Source organism: Talpa europaea (assembly GCF_964194135.1).
Source record: "Talpa europaea genome assembly, chromosome: 8".
NCBI classification, from domain to species: domain Eukaryota; kingdom Metazoa; phylum Chordata; class Mammalia; order Eulipotyphla; family Talpidae; genus Talpa; species Talpa europaea.
In genome coordinates, this window is record NC_140075.1 from 21,608,545 (window position 1) to 21,627,415 (window position 18,871).

General features: G+C 58.0%; 2 protein-coding genes across 3 annotated transcripts in view; one reads left to right on the plus strand and one right to left on the minus strand.

The window, feature by feature from the left end:
* Positions 1–1,231: 1,231 nt before the first annotated feature.
* ISL2 (ISL LIM homeobox 2) lies at positions 1,232–5,789 on the plus strand (the record flags this gene model as incomplete). The annotated part of the gene is made up of 6 exons (XM_084241237.1): positions 1,232–1,289; positions 2,077–2,266; positions 2,454–2,716; positions 4,368–4,651; positions 5,164–5,331; positions 5,673–5,789. The coding sequence occupies 6 exons, from the start codon at positions 1,232–1,234 to the stop codon at positions 5,787–5,789; spliced, it is 1,080 nt and encodes a 359-aa protein (XP_084097363.1).
* A 5,470-nt stretch (positions 5,790–11,259) lies between these two features.
* SCAPER (S-phase cyclin A associated protein in the ER) overlaps positions 11,260–18,871 on the minus strand; it is a gene marked incomplete at both ends in the record, with an annotated part of 375,287 nt that continues 367,675 nt past the window's right edge. For both annotated transcript variants that reach the window (XM_084239451.1, XM_084239450.1), the window contains 3 exons: positions 11,260–11,363; positions 13,756–13,807; positions 16,411–16,602. In XM_084239451.1, coding sequence (XP_084095577.1) covers positions 11,260–11,363; positions 13,756–13,807; positions 16,411–16,602 — 348 coding nt within the window. The remainder of the gene's footprint in view (positions 11,364–13,755; positions 13,808–16,410; positions 16,603–18,871) is intronic.

Sequence of the window (18,871 nt, forward strand, 5' to 3'; positions counted from 1 at the left end):
TTGGTGTGGCTTTTACGGGAAAGCAGCGGCCGCCCGGGTCGGAGGGGCGTGATTTATGGCGCGTGGGGCAGGCTCTGGGCTCCAGGGCGAGACCCCAGCGGGCGCTGTGGAGGACAGAGCTTCTTCTCGGAGGTCGGGGTTTCCTGGGGACGGGGGTTCGGCTGCCGAGAGAGTCGCCACCCCGAGGGCCGCATGCGTTTCCGATTCTTTGTGCGCTGGTTGGTTTGGGAAATGAAGCCGAAGTTTATGAAAAATCGTTTGCTCTGAAATGGGGTGCGCATTCGCGGCGGAAACACGCCTAGCCGGAGCCGAGCCGTCCAGGGGCAGAGGATGGGTCGGATCCGGGTCAAATCCCCCCGCCCCACCCCCCGCGCCCCAAATGCAAGTCAGGGCTCGAGTCGGGACCCAGCGAGAGTCTTCGGGGTACGCGTCCTGGCGACACCCACCTACAGCTCCAACTTGGAGAAGTTTTGCGCCGGCGGGCGGGCGGGGACGTGTCCCGGGCGTCTCCCAGCCTCGGGGGGCGCTCCCCAACCTCCCTGCAGTTTGGGGCGCGATCACAGAGGCCCGCGAGGGGGGCGGTCTTGTTCCAGCGGCCCCTCTTTCTCCCGGCTCCCCGGGGCCCGAAGAGCGGGTCGCAGCACACGTCACGCAGCAGGCGTTGCACATGTGTGTGCAGGAGCCTTTCCAGAGGGGCCCGTCCGCACGCCCGGGTGTCCCCCACCCTCCCGGGGGCGTCGGGGGGGCCGGGAGGCGGCTCGGAGCGGCGCGGGCCGCGGACCCAGCGCGGCGCGGACGGAAGGTCCAGCCGGGACGGCCGGATCCGGGGCGGGAGAGGTGCCCGGGGGGTTTCGGGGAGGGGGCTGCGCCCCATTGTTCACTCCGGGCCAATCAGGCGCTGCCCCTGCCTTCCGGCCAATCCCCGGCCGCTCCCGCCGGCCGCCACCCCGCCCCGCCCCGCCCGGCCCGGCCCGGCCCGGCCCGCCCGGCCGCCCCCAGCCCCCCGCCTCCCGCGGCGAACCCGCAGATCTGGGGAAGCTTCGTGACGCCACAGGTCCCGCCCCCGGCTCCGGCCCGGGCTGGTGCGTGCTGACGTCATGCTGCGTGCGGGCCGGTGCGGAATCGCTCCTGCAACTCCGCGGGGCAGGAGTTAGTTAGCCAAGAGCCAGGCTGGGCGCGCGACCTGGGCTCCCGACCTCGGCCGCACGCCGCGCGCGCAGCTGCCCTCTGCATGGTGGACATCATCCTTCGCCATCCTCTGCGGGGTGCCATGGGGGACCCCGCCAAGAGTAAGTCTGTCTCCGTCTGGGTGGGGGGCGTGGGCTTCGTATGCATTCGTTTTGATGCAGATGAAGGGTGAGTGGATTCTACAAGTGGCGTCTATTTGACAGGACGTTGGGGGGAGCCGGAGCGCATTGCTTTCGTCCTGCAGGACGGCCTGGCCCCCCCAGATCCTGCTGTGCTAATTTATAACTGGACACCGTCGCTCCGGCTCGCTGGACCGCTCTCGGGCTGGGAAATAGGCTTCGCTTTTGCGCTAAGGCAATTAGGCTTGATTTAAGGATGTGGGTTTTTTGTTTGCTCGCTCGTGGGCCTTTTGGCCTTTGCAAAATGGGAGATTCCTCTGTCTCCACCTGGGGTATTTAAACCGAGCCACGAACGCCAGCGAGGCCGAGCGAGACGACGCCGAAGCCGGGTGTGTCGGGCCGAGGCTGCGGGAGAAGGTGCCGGCGCGCCGCGCTCGGGGCTGCCGCGGTGCGTCCGCAGTGCCCGGCCGCCCGCCGCGCTCCCCTCGCGCCCGCACGCCGGCTGCTTGGCCGCACGACGGGCGGATGAAATGGCCGCGTCTCGGCGGATGGAACAGCGGAACATGGGGGCGGGGGGCAAAAAGCCTGAACAAATTCGGATTTCGCGTCTCGTTCCATGCGCGTGGACCTTCGGGGCGTCCACCTCCTTGTCCTCGCGGCCGCGGCTCTTGGAGGAGCTGCCCGGCCGGCGCGCGCGGCGGGGCCGGGCGGCCGGGTGCGCCCGGGCCGGGGCGGCCGGGCCTGACGCGAACCCCGCGCTTGCCCGCAGAGAAGCCGGGGACCGCCACGTGCGTGGGCTGCGGGAGCCAGATCCACGACCAGTTCATCCTGCGGGTGTCCCCCGACCTGGAGTGGCACGCCGCCTGCCTCAAGTGCGCCGAGTGCAGCCAGTACCTGGACGAGACGTGCACGTGCTTCGTGAGAGACGGGAAGACCTACTGCAAGCGGGACTACGTCAGGTGAGGCCCGCGGGGTGCAGGCTGCGCGCCCGCCGGAGGGGCCCGGCCGGGGAAGGTGGGCGGCCGCCCCCCCGCCCCGAAGGCGCCGCGGGGTCTGCCCCCCAGCGCCCCGGGAGCCCGCAGCCGCCGGCCGCCGAGGCGAGGCCCCTCCGGGTCGCGCTGACGCCGCCGCGCCTCGGGCCCGCAGGCTGTTTGGCATCAAGTGCGCCAAGTGCCAGGTGGGCTTCAGCAGCAGCGACCTGGTGATGCGCGCGCGGGACAGCGTGTACCACATCGAGTGCTTCCGCTGCTCCGTGTGCAGCCGCCAGCTGCTGCCGGGCGACGAGTTCTCGCTGCGGGAGCACGAGCTGCTCTGCCGCGCCGACCACGGCCTTCTGCTGGAGCGCGCCGCGGCCGGCAGCCCGCGTAGCCCCGGCCCCCTGCCCGGCGCCCGCGGCCTGCATCTGCCAGGTAAGCGTGAGCGCGCGTGCGGGCAGCGCGGGGTGCAGAGGCCTTGCCGCGGTGAGGGGGCCGCCGAGGGTGGAGCAGTGCGCGGGGGCGCGGGCCCGGGTTCCTGCGTGGCCGGCGAGCATTGCGCGTGGTCGGCGTGAGGCCGGCCTGTGCGCGCGTGTGCACGAGCCAGGGGATGGTGGAAATGTGTGTTCTTCAAGGCCAGGAAGGTGTGGAGCAGGGGTGCGGGCCACAACAGGGAGCTGAACTAGTGCCTGCCTGGGTTTGCAGGGGGGTTTCAAGTGCAGTTGCCAGAGTGGAAAGAAAGGGTTGCCTGGGGATAGGCTGCAGGGATTATGGCTGCTCCGGGCCTAGGGCCGGGCCTGGGCGCTGCCGCCAGGATCCCCAAGGTAAAGGTGGTCCTGAAGGCGACTCCTGGACAAAGAGCTGGGGTCTGCGGTCGTGTTTTGAGGCCCAGTTTGTGGAACAACTTTGTCAAGTGCGCCCCGCTGGAGAGGGGAGGGAGGCAGAGTGGCCTGGGAGGTCAGGAAGACACCTGGGGGATGCTCTGCATCCTCATCAGGGGCCACGCAGAGGAGGGGGCCGAGAGCCCAGTGGGGAGGGCGTGGGTGGTGCCCTGCCGGGCAGGTGGGCACGGACCTCACGCACCGGCCTCTGGAGCAGGGCAGGCCTCGGGGCCCGGGTGGTCTGGTCTCGCGCCTTCTCTCAGTGTCTCCCCTCCCGGCTCCCTCTCCTGTAGTGAGGAAATTGGGCTGAATGAGCTGTTTGTAAATATTTATCCAGGCCTGGGGATGCCGGAGGGGCATGTAAATTAAAGCGGCGCGGCCGGAGTCCGCGGGCTCGCAGCCCCGGGGCTGGCCGGGTGTGCAGCGGCAGGAAGCTGGGGTCCGGCCGCGCGGTCTGCCGAGGAGGGGCTCCCTTTTGTTTGTTGCGGGTTGTGGGACGCGGGAATCAGGCCTGTTTCTCCCGGGTTGAGAGAACCAGAGGTCCCTCTAGGGGAGCAGGCGCGCCGGGGCGCTGGCCCGGGAACGTGGCGCCCGCGGGAGGACCCTGGGGGGCCAAGCCCCAGGGCGGGAGGGAAGGCGCTGCCCTGGCTTGCAGGCCCTGAGCGCCCCGGGCGGGTTCTTCGCCACCCGGGGCCTGGTGCTGAGCGAGCGGGTGCTGAGCCAGGGGGAAGAGCCCGCGCGGCCCCGGGGCCGGGCGAGAAGCACCCCCCGAACCCCCGTCCCCCCGGTGCCCGAGCCGAGCGCCGCTGCGGGCCCGCGGACCCCCCATCCCCCCGGGGTCCCGGGCGCGCCTCCTTCCTCTTCCTCTGAGACTGCGACTTCCTCCGGAGGGTTCCGCGGGCCCCGCAGGCCCGAGGCGGGCTCTCCCAGTTCGGGTGGCTGGGGGAGGCCCCCCGGAGCGACCGCCCGGCCTCCGGGGCCTAACGCGGGGCTCCCCCGCCCCGCCGGCGTTCCGGGGACAGCGACGCGGGCCGCGCAGGGGGCCGGGGGCGACGCACGCGCACCCCTCCCCGGCCGGGGCGGACGGGTGGGCAGAGGGGAGCAACGAAACGAAATCCACGGAATGGGGAGACGCGAAGTCGCGGGGCGCTCGGCCGGGGGCGGGGGGCGGCGGCCGGGCTCACCTCTCGCCCGCGCCCCCCCAGACCCGGGGTCGGGCCGGCAGCCCGCGCTGCGCCCGCACGCGCACAAGCACACGGAGAAGACGACCCGCGTGCGCACGGTGCTCAACGAGAAGCAGCTGCACACGCTGCGGACGTGCTACGCGGCCAACCCGCGGCCCGACGCGCTCATGAAGGAGCAGCTGGTGGAGATGACCGGCCTGAGCCCGCGGGTCATCCGCGTCTGGTTCCAGAACAAGCGCTGCAAGGACAAGAAGAAGTCGCTCCTCATGAAGCAGCTGCAGCAGCAGCAGCACAGCGACCGGACGGTGAGCGCCCGCGCGAGGCCGGGGGGAGGGGGGGGGACGTCGAGGCCCGGCCGCCCCCTCGGCGCGCGCTTTCCTGGGCGGGCTCGGGAGAGCCAAGGGCGCTGGGTTCCCCCAAGAGCGCCTGGGGCGTCTTCAGAGAAGGGCTCAGAGTCGGGGGCTTAACGCTCTTGTTCTTGCGTCGGAAATCGGGACTTCTAGAATCTCCCCGGCGCGCGGGGAGCCCCGGGCGCAGGGTTGGGGCCCGCGCGGGGAGGGCCGGCTTGCGGGCCGGGAGGGAGGGGCAGGTCTCGCATCCCCTGTCTGGCCTCCTCAGCACCGAGGCTGGCCTGCGGCCCCGCGCCGGGGCTCCAGGGTGTCCTCGCTGGGGAACCCCCGTTCACCCGGCTGGGGCCAGCGTGTGGCCCCCCAGCCGTCCCCAGCCCCGAAGCGCGCTGCAGGGCGCGGGGCCCAGGGTTCAGCGGGGGCAGCAAACTCCAGGCCTAATTCCCTCCGCCCACTTGTGCTTCCTCCAGAGCCTGCAGGGACTGACCGGGACGCCCCTGGTGGCGGGCAGCCCCATCCGCCACGAGAGCGCCGTGCAGGGCAGCGCGGTGGAGGTGCAGACCTACCAGCCGCCGTGGAAGGCGCTCAGCGAGTTCGCGCTCCAGAGCGACCTGGACCAGCCCGCCTTCCAGCAGCTGGTGAGGCGCTGCCCGGGCTCCGGGCGGGGCGCCGTCGCTGCGCGAGTGGGAGGGGTGTTCCCCGGGCGCGAGGGGGTGAGGGGCCGCGCCAGGCTCGGGAGAGGAGCGGGGCTGGCTTGGCGGCGCCCTCCAGCCGCTCATTCGCGCGCAACCTGGTGTCCCCGGAGGAGACCTGGCGGGAGACGGGGCGGGAGGAGCCCCCGGGGTCCCCCGGGTCAGCTGGGCGCCCGGAGGCCTGGCCGGCCCCTCCCGAGGCCTCGCCCCCGCCCCCGCCGGCGGCCCGTCCCCCAGGGACACCCCGACCGCGTCTCCACCGCCCCCTCCGGGTCTCCGCCCCGCAGGTCTCCTTCTCGGAGTCCGGCTCCCTCGGCAACTCGTCGGGCAGCGACGTGACCTCCCTGTCCTCTCAGCTCCCGGACACGCCCAACAGCATGGTGCCGAGCCCCGTGGAGACGTGAGGGGCCCCTCCGGCCCGCGGACCTCGCATGCCCCCTGCATGAGACGCACCCACGCTCAGGCCCGCGGGCCCCGAGAGCGCGCGCGCCGGCCCCGTCGCCGCTGGCCCTGGGAGAGGGAGGCCGGAGGCGGCCGGCGCGCCCCACGTCCAGGAGACCCGACGGCCCGGCCCAGGACCTGTACTTTTTCAAAACCAGAACTTGGGGTTTCCTAGCGTTAGCTCTGCCCCCTCCCCTGGAGTAGCCCCCAGCCCGCCGGCGCCCCGGGCACGTTCCCGCGTGGGCGCGGGGCTCGGCGGGCCCCCAGGACGGGGAGGCGGCCGCGAGACCCGGAGGAGCCGCCGCGGGGCTCCCCAAAGCGCATGATGCCGGACAAAAGTAGAAACGAGACTTTGCTTGAAAATGTTTTAAATTATCATTCGACGGCGGACAGTGTGACTTTGCCACCCAACAACCGTAAGTTATTGTTATTTATTGTGCGAACAGCCAGTTGATAGCGGGACGAATATTTTGCTCTTAATAAAATAAAACCCAAAACAACCCGACGCCCGCGGCTCCTGTGTCCGCGCCCGCGCGCCCGGGGTGTCTGCGCGCCGCCCCGCCGCTTGTGCTCGCGCCTCGCGCGCCTGCGGGTCCCCGCGCGGGGGGCCGGGGGGGGGGGGGCTGGGCACCACACGGGGGGCGGGGAGGGGAGGGGGTTGGGCACCGCGCGGGGGGGGGCGGCCGGGGCGGGCTGGGCACCGCGCGGGGCGGGGCAGGCTCGTGGGACGCGCGGCCCCGCCCCGGCTCCTCCCCGGGCCTCGCGGGCGCTGGCGGGCGGGGTGGGGCGACCCTTTCGCGCGGGAAACCCGCGAGGCGCGGCATCCCCGGCTCCGGCCGCGGGTCGGGCGCGCTCCGGCGTCTGGTTTTCCCTTAAGCCGCCTCCGTCGCGAGCCGCCCCGGCCGGCGTCCCCCAGGCGCGGCCGCACCCCGCGCCCCTGTCCGGCCGGGCCCTCGGGCCTCGCGCGCGCGGCGCCGTCGGAGGGAGGCCGGGGCTCCTCCCGCTGCGGCCCGGGCCGGGGCCTGCCGACCCGGGGCGGCCCGTCTGGCCCCTGCCGTCCCCGGACCCGGCGCGCGACGCGACCCGCCCCCGCGCCCACCGCGCGCGTCTAGACGGAGGCGGGCGGCCGCTTATCTGCTCTGGCATCACCTGCAAGCGATCCCGGGCCCGCGCCGCGGCCGCGCCCAGAGCCAGTCTGGCGTGTCCTCGGTTTATTTTCTTTCCGGGCCGAGCCGGGCGGGCGGGCGGGCGGCCCCTGGACGTGCCTGCCCAGGTCACTCGGTGTGACATTTCAAACCCGCCGCTGGTTTTCCTGAAAACCGGCTTCAGTGGGCGCAGGAAGCGCCCCGAGACACCGAATCTCCAGCAGCCCCGGCGAGCGCGGCCCGAGGCTCAGGTTCCGCCCCGGCCGGCCGTTAACCCCTGGGCGGCCGGACCCCGCCGCTGAGGACTCCCCGGGGGTCTCAGCGCCCCGGCCTCTGGGGAGGCGCCCCGCGGTGTCCGCGGGGCCCGGGGCTGGTTTGGGGAGAGGGCGGCGCCCCAGGGAGGTGCCGTCTAAGTCAGGTCGAGAGGAATAAAATGCGCCGAGGGGCAGCTGGGGCGCGGTGGGGCCTCGGCCCGTCCCGGGACCGCGGCGACCCGGAGGCCCCGCGCGTTCCCCGCAGAGCCGGGCGCGGAGCCCCCCTCGCGGGACGCGCCGGCGGGGACTGAGAGCAAACGGGGGCGGGTGGGAAGGGGGAGCCGCGTCCACGGTGCCCCCCGAGCCAGGGGAACGCGCTCCTGCCCGGGAACTCGCGGCCGGCGCTGGAGCCGGAGGCGCGGACGCGGGGGGCTCGTGAAGACCAGCCTGGCCGCTCGGGTGCGGGCCAGGCGCGCCGAGGCGTCCTTCCCTGGCGCGGACCGTCCCCTTCCGATCAGAAATGGAGAGGTTCCTTTACTTTCTGGCTGACGACTGTCTTGGGGACTAACCTTCCGAGAAACACTACTTTCCGAAAGTCTTGGTGGATCTGGAATGTTGGGTTTTGTTATGTAAAAAAGGAAACAGTGGGTTCTTGAAGACAAGATTTCATGAATGGTTCATTAGTCTGGATTTTTTGTTTTCGCAGACCGCAGCATTTGGATGCTGCCATTAGAAACATCTCCCTACCTATTTACACTTCATGTCTTCATCACCCATACATCAAAAATCGAATTCTTTTTTTTTTTTGATAGTTATGAGTGTCTGCGTTTGAATTTTGGGAGATCACCCAGATCACTGAGTCCTAGGACGCCGACATTTATCTGTTTTACTCTACAAAACATCAGAAGCTCTTCTGTACATTCTTCTCGCTGCCCAGAGGGGCGCATCGTGTCCCATGGGGGTTTCCAGCGCAGGGGACTGACTTTGAAGCTGTATTGCAGGGGTCCCTGGTGAGGTGTCAGATCTACGCTGGGCTAGTTCCATTAATAAATATCGGTTTTACAGGTTCCCGGGTTATCTTGAAATATCTTCTATAGTACAGGAGGGATTTACTTATAAATTAAATTACCTGTAACAATTACACGTGTTGTATTTTATGCTTACTGAACTTTTAAAGCGAGATGCCCAATTGTGCAGTAAAGTCAGTTCAGTAAAAGAGGCCACAGGTGGACAATGGGAATTAGTTACTTAACTAGATTAAGATTAACGAGAGTAAGATTTTTCTGAGAAGATTTATCTAATAATTTGGATAGCTCGGTGTCATTGAGGCAGGAAAGGGATTCCCAGAGAGGGACGGGTTTACGGCTATTTACCACAAAATTTAATACACATTGAAACGCTGCAAAATTCCGGGAAATTCAGAGTCCCTGTGGCAGCATTCCCACCGAACTTTAATATTTAATGGATTGTGGGACAGAAATCAGGCTTTTAGTTTTGAATATGAAATAGCTTAAAGTCAGGTGGTTGTTGTTTTTTTTTTTTCCAGAGCCACAAATACTGGGTTTAAATGACACATTGTGCAAAATTGTTCTCCAGAAAACGCGCGATTCTGCCACTGATGCCCAGGGGAGGGCATGGACGGCCACACATGCAGTGAGCTGTGCTTCCCCACACGACACTTTCCCCCAAAGAGCAAGGGAATTAACTGAATAGCTGCGCGCTGGAGAGAGAAAACCATGAACGAATAATAAACTATTTGCAGAGAAGTTCCAATGGGTTGTGATAAAAGCAGGAAATTCAGAGTTTACGAAGCTGATGAAGGGGAGATTAGGAGCTTTTAAATATGGGTCTGATTGATGTAAAGGTAAACTCTCGGCAAGATCCTGGGGTCCGCGGCCTTAACGAGGCCTGCGCGGCCAATCGCGGAGCGGCGCCCTGTTGATGGAGCCGGAGCCCGCGGGGTGGGCGCGGACGGCGCTGGGCTGAGCGCGCTGACGGGAGAAAGGGCAGGAGGAGACTCCGTGGGAGCCAGATGTGGGGTCGGTGTGCGAGGGGCTCCAGAGATGGAAAGAAACGCCCTCGCCTTCCCCCAGCCCCCCTCAGCGAGCGCGCGGGCGGCCGGGAGGGCGGCTGGGTCGGCTCCGGCGGGCCGGGCCGGGCCGGGCCGGGCCGAGGCGCTCGCAGCGGAGGGGAAGGGCCGGGCGGGGGCGGGAGCGCAGGAGCCGAGCCCACCCGGGAAGAAGCGGCTCTGCGGGGGGAGTGAGCGCCCGAGGCGGGGGCCGTCGGGGGGAGGCGCGGAGCCACCCGCCGGGCAGCCCCAAGGGGAGAACCCGGCGTTCCCCGGGCACAGGGGGGCCGCGGGGCGAGGTCCGGCCCTGGGCAGCCCGGGCTCGGGGCGCCGCACCCCAGGGCCCGGCGCGGCGGGGGACGCGGCGGGGGCCCTGGGCGGGAGCAGCCCCCGGCCTGCTGCGGGGCGCCAGGGGTCACGAGCCTGCGGCTCCCCGCCCGGCCGAGGGCCCCCTGCTCCCGCGCGGCGGCGACCTGCCGGCCTGGCCGGATTCCGGGTGCGAGAGCCCGGGAGGCGGGGGTTGGGGGGCGGGTGGGGGTGTCCCGGCCGCGCGGGACCCGGGGCGCGCAGCTTGACGGCCGGCTTGGCCCCGAGCTTGGGGAACCCCCGAGCCACCCGCCGGGGACCGAGCGGGGCTGGGGTGCTGGCGGCCCGTGTCTAGCGAGTGGGGAGGCGGGGTGCAGGCGCTCCCCTGGGCGTCACGCGCCCGGGCCCGCGGGTTGGGAGCCCCGGGGAGCTGCGCTCTGCTCCCGGGTCCACGCGGCCGCGCCCGAAGGGGGCCGGAGACCCGTGGGGGGCCAGAGACCCGTGGGGGGCCGGAGACCCGTGGGTGCGCGCCTGGAGGAGCCGGTTCCTGCCGCTGCCTCCCATCCCCCCGCCCCGAAGCGGCGGACGCGAGCCCTGAGCCCGGCTCCCCGCGGCTCCTGGGGGGCGGGGGTGTCGAGCTTGCTCCGCGCCCCGGGGGCACCGGCTCCGAGGACCCGCGCCGGGGGTGGGGGGGGGGAGACGACCTGGGGTCGCGGCCCGAGTCCGGAGACGCCCAGTTCCCGCCGGGCCCCAGCGGCACCGCCCCCCCTTCCCTCCCCCCCCCCGCCTCCCACCCGCGTCTCCGCGGAGGACGCGGCACCCCGGGGCTCCCGAGCCCCGAGGGGCGAGTTTCCCCTCGAACAACACGCGGACGTCCTGCAGTTCCCGGTTTTGCCCCCAATAATCTTGACCCGACGGCCTTTCAGACCGACCCTGGCCGGTCTCGCTGCGGTGAGGTCGGGGCTCGCCTGACAGACACGCCCCGGCGCCCCCCCCCCCCCCCGCCGTCGCCTCAGGCGGGCCCCGGACCCCGGGGACAGGGCGCGGGACCCCGGAGAGAGGCCGCGGAACCCCGGGGACAGGGCGCGGGACCCCGGGGACAGGGCGCGTACCCCGGGGAGAGGCCGCGGGACCCCGGGGACAGGGCGCGTACCCCGGGGAGAGGCCGCGAGACCCTGGGGACAGGGCGCGGGACCCTGGCCGGCAGGGCAGCCCGGGTGCGCGCTGGGGGGACGCGCCGTGGCGGGAGACTCGGGGCGACTATTCGACCAGACGCTCTGGACTTGGGGCTACGTTTTCCTTCCAGTTCGTGGCGCCACAACAAGAGTCATCTTTGCAAACAGAATAAGTTATTTTATTACAACAACAAGACAGACGTGCTTATTTTATGCCTAACTTCACCCGGCTTACACGGTGTCATCAGAAAACAGGTCACCAAACCCCAAAACATTGTGCATGAATGAAATAAACTCAACCTGCAAAATTAGAGCGTGGAACATGAAAGTATCTACAGTCATTATAAATAACGCGGAGCGCACCCCGTATCTACAGAGCAGAGGGAGTAGAAACATAGGAAAAGTGAGTTCAAGGAACAAGTAGAACATTTGCTTGAACCATTTAAAATATTGAGGGTATCTGAGTACAGAACCAACCAAAACATTTATTTTTTCTCCCTTTTTAAGAAAAACTGCCGAGCTTCTTCCCAGGCCTGCTGAGGAAACCTGTTAGCCAGTTCAAGATAGTCTTGGGAGTCAAAGCATTTTCCTGACCAGAAAAAAAAGAAAAAGAAAAAGAAAAAGTTAAGTAATTTGATTAAAAAATTAAAAGTTAAAAAAATCAAAATTATTTTGCTATCTGAATAAAAATGAAGACACGCACTTCAAATAAACCAGATATAGTTTATGTAAACAAAGTACTGATCTCTGTACTATAAAAAATATAGACCTTAATTACAATCTGTTTTGTGCTAACATATTCAGATATTACCCCACGTGAAACATTATGAGGAAAATGGTTTTGGATTCCCGAGCAAGAAAATAATCAGGAGAAAATAGGTATGGTGAGCAAAATAAAATGACATTCATGTATTTTTTCCTTAGTTAGCCTTGCAAGAGCAAATGGGTATGTAAACTTGGCATTTGTTTTCTAAAACAGTCTACTTCATTTCAAACATGATTTTAATTTAAATATAACGTAAAGCCTGCTCTGAGCTGGCATTCAGCAGCCCATCTGACAAAGCAGCTGGGAGGGCTGGGAGCCCTCCTGGCCGCGGAGGTGGGCGAAGCAAATACTCTGGTGGCCCCGGCAGGCAGGAGCAGCAAGTGCGTGGAAATCAGCAGCTTCCTGGGCACTAAGAATGTAGCGCTACCAGGAGTGCTCTCTATCCACTGGGAAGGCACAGGTTCACCTGGGCAGTGGACTCGAACATTGTGAAACATTTTATGGGGACTCAATCTAAGTAAAAGGTGCACTGATGTCCAAGGTGCAAAGTGGAACTTAGTGAGAACTTTTTTTTTAAGCAAGGAAGCACATACTATGAGCTGTCACCAATATAGTGATGGCTCTTAATGCACAAAGCAGAAACCAATTTCCCATTGGCTGTCCAGTGAGTCCAGCCACTGCAATTGGGGAAAACATGCAACTCTGAGAAAGATGGTCTTTGGGGAAGAAAGAGGGTCGAACCACCCATAGGCCTCAAGCCAGGGCAGAGGGCAGCCTCCGGGACTCTGCATCATATTTAAAATAAAAAAATGTTTTATAAGAAATAGTTACAGATGATGCTGATTTTATTTCACGAGCCTCCGATAGTTTTTTTAAAAGCTGTGACCAGTTCTGGCTCAGACACATGGTACCGACTGGGATGGGACTTGAATTTCTAGTTTGAAAAGAGCTTTCTGTTTACTTCGCTCAGTACCCGAGAGTAAATAAAACAGGACACTTTTTCACAATTTTATTACAGTTTTAGTTATATTCCATTCTATGTACTTTTCAACACCTGTGTGGTGATGATAACTTTGTGTGTGTGTCTGTGTGTGTGTGTGTGTGTCCAGTGTGACCCTGTCCAAGTCAGGAGTTCCTGGAGAGTGCCCAGGGAGGGTCTGCTGAGAGTGGGCCTCTGGTCACTTAAGGGCTATCAAACTGATGGAAGAACTGGATAAAATCTGAATTAGGGTTCCATTAATCAGAGATGCTGCAAGGATAGCCAGACAAAGAGCAACTTGTACTTCTCAAGTGCAAGCTGGGCAGTAGAATATTTAAAAAGGTAAACATGCATTTTTAACTTCAACATCTCCAACTCTAGTCTGACTAGAGGAAATACTGCAGCAGGAATGCTATAGGATAAAAAGTATTTCTAAATCTTTTGTTCTCCAAATTCTGCTGAGCTGATGACTTTTCTCCATGTAAAACAATTTTATATTTTCTTTTTTTTTTTTCAAGATTTATTTATTTTTATACAAGAACCGAGGTACAGGCCAGATGCGCAGGAGGGTGAGAGAATTCACTGGAGACAGAGTGGGGAACAGAACAGGCAGATCTACTGAAACCCACTGCTGAGGGGAGCAGCCGGGGAGGCCGGAGAGGTCTGCTGCGCCATGTGAGATTCTTGTTGGCCGGCCAGGTTAGAACGGGCGCTGCAGAGGCTGCGGACAGCTTCACAGTGCAGCGCTCAACTGCCTGCACCACCAGGGAGGCCCCAATTTTATATTTTCAATAAAAAATTCAAGTATTTAAATTTAGGTAGAAAATACAGGCTACTTTCGGTGACAATTTTATTTTGAAGATAGACAGGGAACCAAACCCATGTGATTTTAGACTTATGTGCAAAATGTAGCCAGTATTAATGATCTGTCTCCTGTGTTACAAAGCTGCTCTTTAGTAATTATCTGGCATTTATTATATTGTGTATGAGGTGAGTAAAAATTACATGGAGATGTTTTGTGCTTTCCTTTCACTTCTGTAATTTTCTCTGCATATCTTGGTGCACTCATGCTCGATGACAAAATTGATTTCTTTATTCACCGAAGTATACTTGTATACAAATCTCAAATATTTTAGGTGATGTAACAAACCGATTTCTTTAACAGCTCCAGAAGGTGAGGTGAGAAACATGTCTGTTCAACGGACAAACACACATTTCATCTCAATAAAGACATACCTTTTGGCTGATAAGACTGGTTATCTGCCTGACCTGGAGTCTGTGCAAAATCCTGTGTGAAACAAAAAGGTGTTTTTATACCAATGCTATGAATAGACGATTTCGCTCAGGGCTTTAAAAATGCTTCTGAATTTGGAGACAACGATTTTTAAATGAGTTCAAATATAAAAACTGAAAAAGATGTTATGCTGTCTAGGTTCTTACAAAGTCGAAGAGAGTTAACTTTTAAATCTTGCTGTCTATGAGGGAAACTACAACTTTGACATTTTTAAAGTACAACATATATTCTGCAGTTTAACCTTAAAGTCTGATAATTTTACTTTTAAATGGAAAGTGAGAGAGTATATAATGTGTAAATTTTCAGAAGTCTATGACCAACTACCAGATCCTGATCTTTTAAGATATAATTTTTATTGAGCTACCATTATTTTACATCTTTATTCATTTTTTTCCCAGTAAAGAATTTCTCCCTTCAGGTGTGCCAAAAATATCGTTTTCTGGTGACTTAGTAATCTAACACACGGGGACAATGCAGAACCATTTCATTAAAAAAAATCCAATGCATACTTATTCATTCCTTCAGGCACAATTATTTATAGAAAAAAAGTGATTTAACTCCACTAACCTAACACACTATCCCCAATAAGCATTGTAAGATGTTCTCAGTGTATGTTAAATCTTTAAGCTACATTAAGTGTGCTAAATGCAGTGGAAGAGAATAGGAAGTACTTTGAGATCAATACCAGATGAAAACAAGTAATGTACATGATCTTTATTTTAGCTTGTGATATTATTTGTATTTTTAAAATACACATAGTTTTAAAATTTATTTTATTTATGCACTGGGGTGTAGGCCAGAGGTGCAGGGGGTAGAGGATTCACCAGAGACAGAGTGGGGAGTAGAACAGGCAGATCTACTGAATACGCTGCTGAGGGGAGCAGCGGGCGAGACAGGAGAAGTCGGCTGCGCCATGGGGGTCAGCAGACTGGTGGGCATTGAACTCATGTGGCAGTGGCTGGTGATAGCTTGATAGCACTGAGACTCTACCCCTGTGCCATCAGGGAGGCCCTCTATTGTTTGTATTTTTTAATAAATTGCTTTCCAAGCAGCTGAAAATATAGGGGCTAAGTTGGTACAAATGCAAAACGGTCTCTGCGTAGCTCTCACTGCCTGGTTGAGTTCTCTGCTCACGCCGTAAGAAGTGAACCTTACCTCCTTGGCAGTTCCTGTCCTTTCCCGCCTTAGTTTTCTCCACAGCACTTAACACTATCTGACATGCTATTTGTTGCCTTTATTTATCTGTTTCTTGTTTGATTCCCGATACTTTAGTAAAAGGTCTGTGAAGGCAGTAATTTTTATTGTCTCATTCACTGCTGTATTCCGTGTTTAAAGCAGTGCTCAGTGCACTGTAGGCCCTCCAAAAATTATCCATTGAATGAAAGAATGAATGATCGGAATTTAAAAAGATCAGTCTTAAAATCCTTTATAATGTATCTTCTATTGATTTTATCCTAAGGCTCTGAAGAATTCTAAATGCCCACATGCTGGTTATATTAGACTTTAACCAAGATTTAGTCTAACCATGGGCATATTTGAAAGCCCATACCCTACCTGTTGTGAATGTCTTCGAAACTTTTTTTAGGAAGAAGAAAAGGAACCCAGACTCAAAACAGAACAACTAAGCAGAAAATGAAACATTTCTAAATAAAATCGATGTAGTTGTGCTGGTCATCTAATATGAGGACATTTTACCACTAGTTGCTTTCTCAGGGGATGAGGGCTCAGGGGGACCTTTAGCCATCCCTGCTGGATGGTACCACACCCTTCACCAGTGACAGATGCACGTCGGCCAGAAGAGGGAATGATACTAACACAGAGCTCTGCTTTCTGTTTCGTTATTGTGAACAAAAGCACTGTCTATTAATTACATGTGCAAATGGAACAAAAACACATTGGTTTTATGGTAGAACATTTGGGAAAAAAATGGAAGATTTTCAGTAAATAATGATTTACAACTACAAAGGAATCTGCATTTTAGCAATTAGCAAATGTTTAAGAATAGCCAATTTAATTGTTCTATTGTCAGCTGACTGAGTTAATTTAGTTGCGAAAATACTGCTTTGCTTTGCTGCCAATCTAGTTCTGATCTCCATCCCACAGAATTTAACTGGATCAGAAAAAAAGGACTATACTTACAAGTTTTAGCTTAAGAAAAAAAGCCATGTGTTCTTCTGATACACACATCTGTGCATATATATGAATCACATACGTAAAAAAATTTACAAATAGGCTAAACTTTTAATTGACTATTTTAAGCAATTCTTACCTATTTCATACAGCTAGACTGCAAGCAGGATGAATATAACAATTAAAGCCTTCCATCAGTCTGGCAGTCTTTTAAAGACATTTCTTTAGTGTGGGCTCACCATGCCATTAACTGGAAAATAATGTTTCTTAAAATCCTCCAGGTGAAAATTATACAATATTTAAACCCCAATCCTACTGTTCTGATATTTTAGAAATTAATTTTGAAGCACAGAAATATGTGAAAAAATTAAAAGGTAGCATTGATGGCAAGACTAAACTACTGGCTCACTTTCACTCACCTTAACATATAAATAAAGCCAGAGAATTGGGCATAACATGGAAGGTACCTGGATGAACGTGGCCAGTAAAACACAGCTCATCTCCTGCTCCAGAATGATCTTGTTCTGACGGTTGTTGTAACAAGCAGCAATAAGCGAAGGGAACAGCACTTTGATCAGCCGTGGGTCGCTGAAATACTGGAAGGGCAACTGGCAGAGCTTCTGCAGCACCGTGGGGTGGCGGCCTGACTGTACGATGACCTGAGACAGAGGAGGAGCCTCAGGTCAACTGCCAACAAGCCCCGACCTCCCCACACAGTGTCAGCAAGAACCCTGGGGAACAGGCTGAGGGAGCATTACGGCGAAAAAGGGAAAAAAAAAAAAAAAAAAAAAAAAAAAAAAAAAAAAAAAAAAAACTAACTCCTCACCCGAGCTAAATTAAAGTGGTATTTGAAAAGAGAAAAGAAAGAAATCTCATTTTCTAACTTGTGAAAAAGATTCCAAAAGTTCGACAGCCATTTAAAAAGTACTATAATCCACGGTCAAGGGTGCAGCTGTCGTGGATTGAGGAGGCCGACAAAGTGCCCTTGGGACACACGCTGCCGCAGCCAGCACCTCTGCACACGGCTCGCGCTGGAGAAAGGTGCCCTCTCCCGCGGCCCTGCCCGCGCAGCCACCCTCAGAGGGCTCCCGGGCTGCGCTGCATGCGGATCTGTTAAGTCTGTCCAGTAAGCCCTGGAAAGAAAGGGGACGGGAGGGGGACGGGAGGGGGACGGGCACAGTTTCAGCGAGCACAGGCTCCCAAAGACCCTTTCTTTGCCCGCGCTCCTTATCTGCGTTTCCATCAGTGCCACTGAGTCTGAAAGGAGAGTTGTTTAGATAAATGAGACCGTTGTCTTGAAGCAGTCTAGGTTTACAACTGTGTACATTTTTAGAAATGGGGCAATGCAATTAATGGGCTTGCAGAGAAGGCCTCCTAATTTACTCCCCAGGCCTACACGATAAACTCAAAAATGTCAAAATCAGATCTGTTTCAAGTAACCTTGATTAGACAGTTCTAATATGAAAGAGCCGGTGACCCAAACCCCACTTCTTGGTATAGGAGGATGCGCAGAGAAGGCTAGGCGCACTGTGAAATCTAAGGTCAGGACTGTAAATTGTACTTGGAAAAACACAATTTTACAGGTACACACCCAGACAGGACTGCATTCAAATTAAAACCAGAAGGACAGAAAGAAACAGCAGAGGCAGGAGAAACATAAATTACAGGGATTTACAAGTTTTCAAAGTACTTTTAACAATACTTTAAGAACACACTCAGATGATAATGCAGCTTGGTTTAAGAACAAAATCAACAAAGTAATAGTTCACATATTTTAGTTCAATAGCTAAAATGACATCAAAAACCTTTAGAGAATGTTGATAGGGACTTGTTAATACCTTCAAATCCAGCAGGAATTTTAAAGACTTGCAGTGTGACAATTCAGCACATGGCTATCTGCTGCCATTTCTGACATTAGCTGAGAAAAATATGCCCTATCATCTACTTTATTGATAAAGCATTTATTTAAATCTTTATTTTAACCATTAGCCACAGATTTTGTAGCACAGCCAAACGATCACTACTTTAGGATTTATAATGATGCCATTATTTTAAGTCTCTTCCCTCCCCCACCCCGGCCCCGACCGAATTTTTCTTTGGCGCTTCATTGTTAACATGCTATTACTGCTACGGTCACTGATGGAAAGGCTGTTACTTTGGCCAGAGGCTGCCACAGGCACAGTGTCAACTCCAAAGTGGCAGCGCTGCCTCCTGGTAAGTTTGCACAGAACATGAGCGCTTACACTACCCAGAACTTACACTACCTGGACTCTTGAGCCTCATTGGGGTGAGGTAGGGCTCCTCAGAGGCCTGTTTGGGCCCTTGCTAGCAGAGCTGACCATCAGTTGCCAGCTGAACAACTGAGTTCCCAGAGGTCATCAGCAGTGTTGCGGGATGACCTGCTGGACGTCACTGCTTTAAAGTCCCTGAACTGCATAAGACAAATGTGGATACAGGCAGGCGACTGCTTTGGGGCCAGGAGTCCTGTTCACATACTGCTCATGACTGGACTTAACCAGGCCACAATGGAAGTGGTGGCGAGAGCAAAAGCAGGATAGCTGGTCAGGAGCCTGCATTACTCAGACTTGGTGGGCAACAGCAGTCCCGTGGCACACAGGGTGCAGGTGGTAGCTCATGGCCTGAGCGTAGCGGAACGGTCAGCTGAATTAACCTCAGAATTTGTCCTTGGGGCTGGGTAGCCAGGCTGGCATGCCAACAGCCTCACCTGATGGATGTGACCAGGAGAGAGTTACGTGAGAGGCTTTAGATGGAGTGGGGGCTGAGAGCAGGGCCCAGTTTTATTTCATCTAGTCACTCACTCCCAGACCTGAGGGTGGTCAAATGTCACCTTGGACTACTCAAGCTTTCCAAACTGAATAGAAAGGCAACAGAGCTCAAGGGATGTGAAAAGTTTTGCTGAATGAAAGT